Source organism: Trichechus manatus, unplaced genomic scaffold, assembly GCF_000243295.1.
Source record: "Trichechus manatus latirostris isolate Lorelei unplaced genomic scaffold, TriManLat1.0 scaffold00022, whole genome shotgun sequence".
Taxonomy (NCBI): Eukaryota; Metazoa; Chordata; class Mammalia; order Sirenia; family Trichechidae; genus Trichechus; species Trichechus manatus.
In genome coordinates, this window is record NW_004443958.1 from 254,814 (window position 1) to 267,916 (window position 13,103).

The window sequence follows — 13,103 nt, forward strand, 5'->3', positions numbered from 1 at the left end:
AGCTTTACCCTAAGGGCCAATTCTCATTTATAGTCCTGATTATTTAACAAGAAAAATAGTGTTATTAGTCAGTTATGCTTGAATATAAATGAAATGGAAAAGGCTAAGACAGATCCAAGCGAATATTGCTATCTTTAAATCATTAGACAATTTGTGTTTGTGTGTGCATTGGGTGTGCATGTATGTTAGGAAAGTAATTTGAATTGTTAGCTATATATTATATTACCCTATCAAATCTTAACACACAAAAGTATTTTCCAAGAAACTAGAATTCCAATAAATTTCTGCTGATCAGATAAAAATTTGACAATAATGGAATTTATAAATATGGATGAAATTAGTCACAAAATAAATTTAGTATTTCCCATGAACCCACACTAAAAGCTCCATGTGTATTTTTTCTAAGCCTCCAAAATTAATAGGTTCCATCTCATGATCTTATGATCTGTTACAAAACCTACAATACATTTACAGTGATTTCTCTTATTTTGCAACACCAATTTTAATATAAATGTCAACAATTGGAGACGGAAATACTTAGGAAGCAAAAAAAATAAAAATAAAAATAAAAAAAGGGGAAACACATGGATATTTGTCTTTAAGATCCAAAAGAGAATAGATTGTTCTTCCCATTTTTCAGTTGATGGTTTTGCATGCTTCTGAACACACTTTAAAGACTAATACATAGCTGTATAAAAGATGACTTGTGAGAATTAGTTTATATCTTCATCCATATACATTTATATTCTCTCTTGCTCTCCATATATGTATACATATATATATTTATATGTGCATGTGTATGTAATTGCATGAGAACAGAGGTCTGTTATTTCTTTTGCCATGCTTACTTACGCACACAGGATGGCAGTTGACCAGACCAGTTGTGATCCTGTTGACAAATTCTCACTGAAGAACCAATCAATCGAAAACCAGGATTACACTGATAAACAACTGTATCTCTGTATCCATAATTTTCTCCAATGACTTGACCATTAACAATGAGTTCTGGAATTCCACAGTGACCCGCTGAATAGGCAAAAAAATGTCATTTTTAATAAAGTGATTTGTCTTATTTCTATATTTATGTACATATGCATCATTACTAAATTTTTAAAGTTTGTTTAAAAGCATGTGATAAATAATGCAAACATATTACTACATCAAACATTATATGACATAAAGCACCCCCAGTCGAAAATATATGTTTTAACGTTTTAAGTGAAGACAAATGACATGAAGATCTCCCTTCATTTCTACAGATTTTGCATATAAAATTTGCTTATTATCTGATTCTTTTTCATAGGTTCAACCAAATTATACAACAAAAAAATCAATAATGATAAAACCCAATGAAATCCAAACCGGTGGCATAATCTATATTACTCTTTACAATTAAAAGAAAAAAGAAAGAAAGGTTAATCTGCATCTACATTAATTAAACAGCAATGAGCAAGAATCAACCAAAAAATGAAGCCATGGAAGTTTCTACTTCTAATAATGGCAGGGTAGCTTCTTTTGGATGAATCCTCCCATAGATAAAAATTATATATTCTTAATAAAATACATAAAACCATAACCTAAAGGTACTATAGAGCAAACAAATGCAGGCAGAATACAGAGGCGAGTCAAAAGGTGGAAGAAGGGAACAGCTTTGCATTAGGTTTCATTTTTACAGCTCTTTGGCAAGAACAAGCACCAGTCATTACCACATGGTTGAGAAAAAATTTAAGATATAAATCCTCAGTTTTACTGGCAGGAATCAGAGAGTATTGATTGGAGCTACTACACAGCTGGAAAATAATGGGGAGAATGCAAAAAAAGAGAGCCACAAAACAATAGATCCATCTTCCGTGCACACACTCTCCCCATATTTTCAGTTGACAACTTAATTAAGCATGCATGGGGTCAACTCCAAGCAGCTCAACTAAGACTAAAACACTGAATAAAATAATTTTGAATGTTGCCCACCACAAAGAATTATAGAATTTGGAGGTTAAGTCCAATCAACAGCCTAATAAAACAAACAAACAATAATAAAGAAAAAAATCAACACTCTATAAAGAAATATAACAGTATCCAGAGTTTCAACAATGTATCATTTTAAAATGTCAAGATATAATGTCAAAAATTAATAAACTTCTACAGAAAGAGAAAAACGTGATTCATAACAAAGAGTCAAGATAATCAAATGTGACCAACCTCAAAATTCTGAGATGTCAGAACTAGTAGACAAGGATTTTAAAGTAGTTACTACACTATGATCAGGAGCCCTGGTGGCACAGCGGTTAAGACCTCAGCCTAGTAACCAAAAGGTCAGTAGTTAAAATCCACCAGCTGCTCCTTGGAAACTCTATGGGACAGTTCTACTCTGTCCTACAGGTTTGCTATGGGTTGGAATCGATTTGACTGCAAAGGGTTATGGGTTATACTATGATCAACCCCATTAATGAATATATAATAAGTGAAAAAAATAGGAAATTTTGACAGAAAAATTAAAACCATTAAAAAAGAACCAAATAAATATTGTAGAACTGAAAACTGTAATATCTGAAATTAAAAATTAACTAATCGGGCTTAACAAAAGATTAAAGATGTTAGAAGAAAGACTCTGAACCTGAAGATAGGTTAAATATATATGTATATATATATATATATATCTCAAAAAGAACAAAGAGAAAAATGATTTAAAAGTTAAAAGAGAATCAGTGATGTGCAGGAAAATATCAGAAGTCTTATCATTCTCTTCAAACCTAATACACAGCATTAACAGGATACAAACCATAACTAAAAAAATACAAACTCCAGAAAATAAGCTAGATAACTGGGATCTTCTAAATATTAAACACTTATACTTATCAAAAGAATTCATCAAAAGAGTAAAAAGAGAACTTACAGACTGGGAAAAAATTTTAAAATCTACAGGAAAATCCAGCTCCTCTACTACAAAAAGACAAATAATCCAGTTTCAAAATGGGCAAAGGAAATGAACAGACACTTCACCAAAGAAGACATTTAAGCGGCTAACAGACACATGAGAAAATGCCTGTGATCACTAGCCATTAGGGAAATGCAAATCAAAACAACAAGATACCATCTCACCCCGTCGTTACTGGCACGAATCAAAAAAACAGAAAATAACAAATGTTGGCGAGGCTGCAGGGAGACTGAACTCTTATGAACTGCTGGCGGGAATGCAAAATGGTACAACCATTTTGAAAAACAATATGGTGCTTCATTAGAAAGCTAGAAACAGAAATACCATATGATCCAGCAATCCCACTGCTAGGAATATATCCTAGAGAAATAAGAGCCATTACATGAATAGACATATGCACACCCATGTTCACTGCAGCATTGTTTACAATAGCAAAAACATGGAACAACTTAGATGCCCATCAACAGATGAATGAATAAACAAACTATGGTACATACACACAATGGAGTACTATGCAACCATAAAGAACAATGATGAATCTGCAAAGCATCTCACAACATGGATGAATCTAGAGGACATTATACTGAGTGAAATAAGTCAATCACAAAAGGACAAATATTGTATGAGACCACACTACTATAAAAACTCATGAAAAGATTTACACACAAAAAGAAACAATGTTTGATGGTTACCAGGGAGGGGAAGGGTGGAGGTAGAAAAACACTAAATAGACAATAGATAAGTGGTAACTATGGTGAAGGAAAATAGAAAATATGAATAGTCCTATGTCTATTAACTCATAGTGACACTATAGGACAGAGTAGATCTGCCACACAGGGCTTCCAAGGCCGTGACCTCTATGGAAGCAGACTCCCACATCTTTCTCCTGCAGAGCAGCCAGTGGGTTCAAACTGCCAACGTTTCAGTTAGTAGTTAAGTGCTTTAACCATTGTGCCACCAGGGTTGCTATGAGTCAGAATTGGCAACAGGCTGTCTATCAAAGTATTTGAATTCTTAATACAATACCTTCTCATACACACACACACACACACACAATAAAAAACAAAACAACAAAAAACAGTCAGGCCCAGATGTTTTCACTGATGAATTCAATCAAACCTTTAAGGAAGGTAAAACGCCAATCTTAGACACACTCTTTTGGAGAATAAAAGAAAAATTCTTCCTAACTTGTTTTATGAGGCAATCATAACCCCAGAAAGAAAGCATGAAGACAACATATGAAAACAATAAATTTCCTTTTTTAGCATAGATACTAAACTCCTTTATAAAATTTTAGCAAATCAATCTAGCAACATATATAAAACCAAAAAAACCCCGTTGCTGTTGAGTTGATTCTGACTATAGGGTTGCTATGAGTAGGAATCAACTCGAAGGCATCAGCAACATATATAAGTGGTAATATGTCATGACCATCTTGACTTTATTCAGAAATAAATGGTTGGTTTAAAAAATGGGAAATCAATCACTGTAATTAAGCATACTAACAAAGGAGAAAAAACTATACAATTATTTCTACAGACATAGAAAAAGCATTTCACAAAATTCATGGTAAGAAGAAACAATAAATTAGGAATATAAGGAAAATTTATCAACCTCATAAAGACATCTAAGAAAAACCTACATCTAACACTGTATTTATTGGTGAAATAGTGAATGCTTTCCTCCTTATATAGGGAACAAGGCAAAGATGGCAGCTCTTATAAGTTCTATTTAACAGTGTTCTGCTAACCCTATCCAGCACAAGTCATAAAAAGAAAGAAAGAAAACAACATAGGAATAAAAAGTAAAACTGTTCTATGTTCAGATAACATATGTAGAAAATCTTTTATCTAAAATAATTAATAAGTAAATTTAGCAAGGTTTCAGGACAATAGATAAATATTAAAAATAATTGTACATTTTATTTACTAGTGGCAAACAATTGGCAAATGAAATTAAAAATGAACAATTTAACTTAACAAATGGTTAATGTACTTGGCTGCTAACCTAAAGTTTGGTGGTTCAAGTTCACTCAGGCACCTCAGAAGAAAAGCCTGGTGGTGATCTATTTTGAAAAAAATTGAGCGCCTTATAGAACACAAGTTCTACTCTACATGCATGGGGTTGCCATGAATCAAATTGACTCGATGACAACTGGTAGTGTAAAGAAACCAAAAATTCTGAGGAGTAGACTTAGCAAGAGACACACAAGACCTCTCTGCTTAAACTGCAAAACATTGGTATTGCCAAACAGATTAAACAAAACCTAAGTAAATGAATAAATATACTATATTCACGTATTGGAAGCCTCAATATTGTTAGATTTTAATTCCCTCCAAATCGATCTACAGAGTCAAAATAATCCAAATAATAATCCCATCAGGTTTTTTTGTTTCTTTGGGTTTTTTACATTTATTTTATAGAAATGGATAAGCTAATTCTAAATTTATATAGAGCTTGCTCAAAGGACCTAGAGTATCCAAAGTTACGCTGAAAATTAAGAACAAATTTGCAGGACTTACATAACAGACTTCAAGACTTATCATTAAAATCTGTTCAACAAATAGTGGTGGATAACCATATGGAAAAAAAAAATCCTCAACCTATTTCACACTACATCCAACAGCTAATCAAAGAGAAATTATACCTATAAAATCGAAAATCTTCTAGAAGAAAAGATACAAGAAAATATTTGACTTAAGGCTGAGAAAATGTCTCTTAAAAAGAATACAGAAAGCAGTAACCATAAAGAAAGAAAATAATGAAACTTTACCAAAATTCAAGACACTGCTCATCAAAAGACACTATTAGGAAGTGAATAAAAAAGTCACAGACTGGGAGAAAATAGTCATAAAACATATATCTTACGAAGGCCTTGCAGCCAGAATATATAAAGCACTCCTCTAATACATAATAAATGCAATTTAATATAAAAATACAGCTTACAAAGGAAAATGTACAAATGGCCAATAAATACATGAAAATGTGCTCAACATAAGTAGTCAAGGCAATGCAAATTAAAGTCTCAAGGGACAACTTCATGCACGCAATAGGAGGGATAATAATATAAGATACCACATGCAGGAGGAAATGTGAGACAACCAAAACTCTCCTAGATATTCTAATCCTAGATATTTTCCCAAGAGAAATAAATGCATATGCCCACAAAAAGACTTTTAAGTGAATGTTTATAGCAGCTTTATTCAGAAGAGCCAAAAACTGAATGCAGCACAGACGTCTACAAATGGGAAAATGGCTAACCTGTAGCATATATATATATTACGGAACTCTACTCAAATAAAAAAAGAACTAACCACTGATACAAACAACAATGTGGAAGAAGAATGAAGGAAGAGTATATATGTTACTATTGCATACATATTAAGTTCTAGAACATGGAAAAATAATCTATGGTGAAAAAAATCAGAAAGATCATTGCCCCAGGATGAGGGAGTTGCAGATTGACTATGAAAGGTCATGAAGTAACTTACTGAGGTAATGGTAATGTTCTATATCTTGATAGTGGTTTGGGTTACATAGGTATATTGTTGGTACAACCAAAAAACCCATTGCCATCAAGTCGGTTCCAACTCATAGTGACCCTACAGACAGAGTAGAACTGCCCCATAGGGCTTCCAAGAAGTGGCTGGTGGTTTCAAACCACTGACCTTTTGGTTAGCAGCTGAGTGTTTAACCACTGTGCCACCAGGTCTCCTTACCTAATTCAATACTTGCTGTCATATCTTGAAATCATTTTAAAGAAAATAAAGCATAAATCATATTTTCTTAATATTAGGGAAATTATTGAGGCCTTTGGAAAAGAGATAAAGTATAAATCATAATCTTTTAATAATAAAAGGAGGCATAAGAAGAAGGAGCTATATCTTCACCAGTTTCTTTTACTGAACAGTCTTTTACAATGGATTCAGAGAGCCCTAAGGGGGGAAAATCCTATATACCTAGATTAGGATTCAAAAATATATTTTTTAAGTTTTAATAGAAAGTAATTTTATACATGTTGAAATCTTATGAAATAAAAAAGAAGAAAGATCTTTAAATGTTGAAATTGTTTTTCTTCTTAGGTCATTACCTTAATAGGTGAAAGGAGAATTGACTACAGTTTAGAATGAATTAACAGCTACGGTGATTAATCCGGCTAAGTATACACACATAATTTTCAGCAATTTGTTTTCAGCTTCTTATTTTCACCGTGCCTAGAAGCAAACGTTTCTCTCCTTAATGATATAGGATTCTCATTAGAAATAATAGGTGATTAACTTTAAGTATTAAATATTTAATAGCTTTTCTACTATAAGCCATTTTTAAAGTTAAATATTTTCTGGATTTTAGCATCATTACAGAGTGAATGAAAGTTAATTAGGATATCGTATTAGAAGAAAGGCTGCCTCCTTTCCAGAAAAAAGATTCAGTTTGGTCAGAATGATTTAAAAATCTGTACCTAGGCATTTGGTTTCAGATCCACTCCAGAGACCTGAGGAAAGGCATTCCCGTACAGTGGAGCCCACAAGCATGAATCCCATATCACAGGTAAAGATAGCTGTTGAGCCATATGAAGTTTGAGTTCCAATCTTATTTCCATTTGGAGGTGTAGGTAGTTCGCCACAGGATATAACTTAAAAATAACAAATAAGCAAAACTCCTTAAAGACATAGCATACATGTACTTGTAACAAAACTATGCTTTAAATAACATTTGAGTTCCATATAATCTGAATATTTACAATTAAAATTGATTTTAAAAGCATATGAATGAGCATGAAAGTGTATAGAAAGTACATGACATCCTTTAAAATTATCTACTATGAGTTTCCATAGAACCTTTTAAATGACGGTGACATTCAATGAAGTTATTTTCTTTGCATTTTTTGCTTAGCCTACCTGGTTGCAAGTAGATTGTAGTGAAAAAAATCACAAAACTAGAGAGAAGAAAATTTATTAGTCTAAAAAATTTGCTCTGTTTTATCAGGTGACACTGGGGAAGCTACTTGCCTTAACTGAGTCAAAATTTTCTCATGTCTAAACAAATCTAAGACAATAATTACAATTAACTTATTCTGACGACCTAACAGTTTAAAAAGAATGTTACATGTAAAATAGCATTTATTCTCATAAGATCTATTAGATATATTTATATCTACCATGTTGTTTGTAGGTTTTTAAAAATGTAGAAAAGAGTTTAATTGATTTGTTAGGTCTCAGAGCCCATCTTTTCTGACTCCTTCATAATTAAAGACTACAAATGAAATCTCTTTCTAGAATAAAAACAAAATAGATAATGTTTATCGAGTGCTTATTATGTACCAGGCACTTTCCTTAGTGCTTTAATTTATGTAATTCTCAAAACAACTATATGAGGTAGGTACAATTAGTATCTCAATTGTATGCACTAGGATACAGGCATAGAGAAGGTAAGTGAGATTTAATCTCAGCAGCATAAGCCCAGAATCTATCAGTTTGCTTAACCACCAGGCCTTCATACTTTTTTCTGACTCCAGCTCTGGCTTTCAGCTCTAGCCTTTAGATAGCTAGTAGATAGACAAATAGACAACAAGCAAACTTCAAATAGTTGCACACAAAATTTAAAATTTACTCATGGTTTTAAGCTAATCCTCAAAACAATCCTTTGAGGTAGCTATTAATATTATTAATAACATTAAATGATTTTAATTTAAAAGATGAATTAATGGAGGACTGGACAGATTATTATTCTTTTCATTTTTTTCACTTAACTGCAATTCTTAGACTCCTTATCTGTCCTCCTTTCTTACCTATGAGCAGAAACCTGTTCTTATGTATCTTTTAAACCTTACTATACAACACAAAGCCTAGCACAGAAGAACCAGACAACATTTGTTGAACGAATTATTAAATGAGCAGTTTCTTCCTAGCTCCGTGAAATATCCCTTTCCAATATGCCTTTTTAATGAAATTATACAGCAAGAGTAACGATGCTAGAGGAAGAGAAAGAATATGGGAGAAAACCTGGAAGAACAGGCAAAACTTTACAAATATAGGTGACATTTTTAGAATATCTAAAATAATTTTGGCATTTACTACTAAGATTTTAATTTTTCATATGATTATATTACAAAATCAGGTAATCATAAAATCCTATGCTGATATGGAGATTAAGAAAATAAATTTGAATATTCATAAATAAAATGACATACTTGTATACTTATACATAAGATAGTTTTGTGCTCTGTTAAACTGCTTAACACATCCTACTTAGACTTTTGGTGCTTTTATTAGTGTATTTATAAATTGCAGAGCCCTGGTGGCGCAGTGGTTAAACATTCAGCTGCTAACTAAAACATCAGCAGTTCGAATCCACTAGCTGTTTCTTGGAAACTCTATGAAGCAGTTCTTCTCTGCCCGATAGGGGGTTGCTATGAGTCAGAATGGACTCAATGGCAATGGGTTTGTTTGTTTTTTGGTGTTGTATTAGGACATGAATTGAAAGCCTGAATTTAAGGGTTAGCATAGTTTCTGGCACAAAGTATGCACTCAATAAATACAGTGGAGAAAGCTGAAAAGAAGCTCAAGATATTTCATCTGAATATCCTATGTTCAGTTAGTTTATCTATAAAAGACACTGGTCACTTATACTGTAACAATGTATGGAAATAAGATGACAATATGTTAAACTTGGTTCAATAAATATGTACTCAGCTCCTGCTATGAGTCAGAATCTAGCTGGTATTTTCAAATACATGATACCATTAAATCTTCACAGTAAGTCTATAAGATAGGTATTATTATCATCATAGCTTTATAGTTTAAGAAACTTGGGATCAGAGAGAACATCAGATTATATAGTGATTAAAGGCCACGGGTTGTAGTCAGACTGCTTGGGTTGAACCCCATTTCACCATTTATAAGCTCTGTGACTTGGGCAAAACGCTTAAATCTGGGCGTTATTTTCCTTTTCTATAGAATGAGTATAATAGTATCAAGTAATTTATAGCATTTTAAGTTAGAAATAAATGTAATAATATATATAAACACATTGCCATCGAGTCAATTCTGACTCATAGCAACCCTATAGGACAGAGTAGAACTGCCCTATAAGGTTTCCAAGGAGCTGCTAGTGGATTCAAACTGCTGGCCTGGTTAGCAGCTGTAGCTCTTAACCACTGTGCCACCAGGGCTCCGATAATACATATAAAAGAACTAAAAACTATACTTAGCAAGCTACAAGTATATGATAAGCATTGGCTGGTAGTTGTAGTAAAGGATAGAACTAGAATCCAAGCACAGGACTCTCTGACTTCAAAGCCCCTGCTATTTTCATAAGCATTTACTAATGCAAAAACAGCTGGAAAATAAAAAAGATAATGAGAATAAATGCCCATATTGATAACTTTATCTTATCATTGCTTTCCTGTGTTTGGAAGAGGGCATGATCAGGCAATTCAGTCACCAAAGATAGCTTATGAAATAAGTTTAGCAGAATGTATACTTACTTTGGCAATATGGTCTTTCATTTCTCCAACTCCAGGTACCATTAGGAAGGCATTCGATAGAAGCAGGACCTAATCCATGATAACCAGGGTCACAGCTGAAAACTACCTTGGTTTTGTATTCATAATGGGAACCATTCACAATTCGCCATCTTCCATGTTCCAAGGTAAAGGAATTGATGCTTGGACATGTAACAACTATACAAAGACCAAGAAAATAAATGCTACTAAGTCAATCATGTCAGTTCTACCTCTGAAGTACATCTCATGTCGCTTCTATTCTTTATATCTTCACTGCTCTAGTTCAGTCATTACTGTGATGTACAATCTCCTTCAGCATCTGTTCTTTGTCTCTTTTTCACTCCTCCCAGCTATATGGTACTCCCATCATTTCCCTGAACGTGTCCTGCTGTTTCACACTTTGGAGCCTTTGTACATATTATTCTACCTATCTAGAATCCCTACCACTGTTTTACCTCTACTCTGTTATTTCATTAGCAGTTTTGGAAGGACTATACTGTGAAAAAAAGTTTTTGATGAAAATGGCTTTTTTAATGTAAGAACTGTGATATAAACTTCAACTAAATCAAAACTTATTTCACCTAAGTAGACATATTATCAGGCACCTGTGCTAAGACTGCAAATAATTTAAAAATCCTCATACTAGGGGAAATCGCAGCTAGGTTTAAATGCTAATACTAAGTAAGAAGAAATAATCAAAACACAGAGAAAATCAAAGACCTAATTTAAACCAAAATTTTCCAATCCTTTCACTATCAGACATTCTATCGGAATTATTTTCAGTTAGCATTATATAATATGCATTTACCTATTAAAGTAGTAAAGCCAGCAATGAGACATACTGTAAAAATAAATAACCTGAAGAATACCAACAGAAGTCCAATGTTACGGATCATCCCAATGGCATCATTGACCCTTATAAATATCAGATCTGAGTGTACTGAAATATAATTTAATTAAGTCAAACTTTAAAATTTTTTGAGGGCCTGAGTATTAAAATCACATTTTAATTGATGGATGAATTTAAAAAATAAATAAATAATTGAAACTTTGTCATGTAAAATAAAAATTTATTCTCTTTTATATAAACATTCTGGTGTTTCTGAAAATGACTAAGAAGTCTTTATACTGTCTTCCCATATTTTCATAATGGAAGACCGCTTAATTAACTTTTATTTCCCTCTGAGACATCTCCCTTCATTTCAGGTATTAGTTTTAAAATTTAATAATGCATAACTTTTTAAATTATAAAAGATGCCAAGAGAAACAAAAACGATGAATTTTCCCTAATACACATACCAACACATCGGGGGGTCTTGTTATGATTGCTCCATGTGCCATCTGACTGACATACGGCAGTGGTAAGTTCCTTGGATGACAGTCTATATCCATCATTACAAAAATAGGTAACTCGGGTTCCTACCAAGTAGTCTGTTGTAAGTATCCCTCCATTTGTTGGAGCTTTAGGAATCCCACAGGAAATTGCTAGAATAAATACACACATACGTAATTATAGAAACAGAAAGATGCATACTGTATTAGATAAGTCTCTTAAACTGTAATACATGTAAAAACTATTTAGGATTTTATCAATTTGTCTCAAATAATTTCAGAATACTTCCCTTCCCCCCAAAAAATAGCTTTTATGAATACCTTTGTGAATAATTTATTTCAAACTCCTATCACATGTATTTTTAGATCAGTGAATTCTTACATTGTTAATGCTTTATCTCTCGGTTTCTGAGTTTTTTGTCAGCATGCGCATGGTTATCTCCGTATAGATTATATGAAGATGCAAATCAGAGAAATACATAGTGTATCTAGTGCTAACCAGGGCTTCAAACAGGTTCTTTCCAGTTTGAACCCCTGCTGAGAATTTGCATTTCTATCCCAGATATACTGAATCAGAATCTACATTTTAACAAGATCCCCAGGTGATTCTTATGTATAATAAATTTTGAGAACCACTGCTCTACTAGTGGTTCTCAGAATTGGTCCCTAGCCAGCTGCATTAGCAGTGCCTGGGAACTTGTTAGAAATGCAATTCTCAGCAGGGGTTCAAACCAGGTTGAGCCAGTTTGTAGCCCTGGTGCTTACCCATGACTACACCACCAATAGTAAGCTAGGTTAATTCAATTTGACAGATTATTAAGGATCATAAAGGTGGTGGCAACCAATACTCATTGGTATTTTGGCCAGGAATAGAACAAATAGATTTATTTTACCTGGAAGCTGGCTGTTTCTTTGTTTTAGGTACAGCCAAAAGGTGTGTACTTATGCACCCTCCCTCAAGCATCATGTGTATATTGTTGTTATTAGGTGCCATCGAGTCAGTTCCGGCTCATAGTGACCCTATAGGACAGAGTAGAACTGCCCCATAGGGTTTCCAAGGAGTGGCTGGTTGATTTGAACTGCTGACCTTTTTGGTTAGCAGCTGAGCTCTTAACCACTATGTCACCAGGTGTATAGGCATGGTTAATAAATGTAAGTACATGACTTAATGTCTCAAAACCTTCATTGATATGTTTTATACATCTTGATTTTTATCTAGAGTAAATCTGATATGGATGAAAATTAGTTTTACTATGATATGATAACTACAGTAAAAAATTATCTTTATATAGATTATTGTATATAAGATATTTTATAAATTCAAATTACTAT

General features: G+C 33.1%; 1 protein-coding gene across 2 annotated transcripts in view; it reads right to left on the reverse strand.

The window, feature by feature from the left end:
• The window catches only part of CSMD3 (CUB and Sushi multiple domains 3), a 1,379,111-nt gene that overhangs the window by 53,952 nt on the left and 1,312,056 nt on the right, over positions 1 to 13,103 (reverse strand). Inside the window, exons 51-54 of one of the 2 annotated variants that reach the window (XM_004372958.1) lie at positions 11,739 to 11,924; positions 10,422 to 10,616; positions 7,395 to 7,568; positions 853 to 1,026 (exon numbers count right to left, since the gene is read on the reverse strand). In XM_004372958.1, the coding sequence (XP_004373015.1) occupies positions 853 to 1,026; positions 7,395 to 7,568; positions 10,422 to 10,616; positions 11,739 to 11,924 (729 nt within the window). The remainder of the gene's footprint in view (positions 1 to 852; positions 1,027 to 7,394; positions 7,569 to 10,421; positions 10,617 to 11,738; positions 11,925 to 13,103) is intronic. The other variant, XM_004372959.1, reaches the window with a different exon arrangement.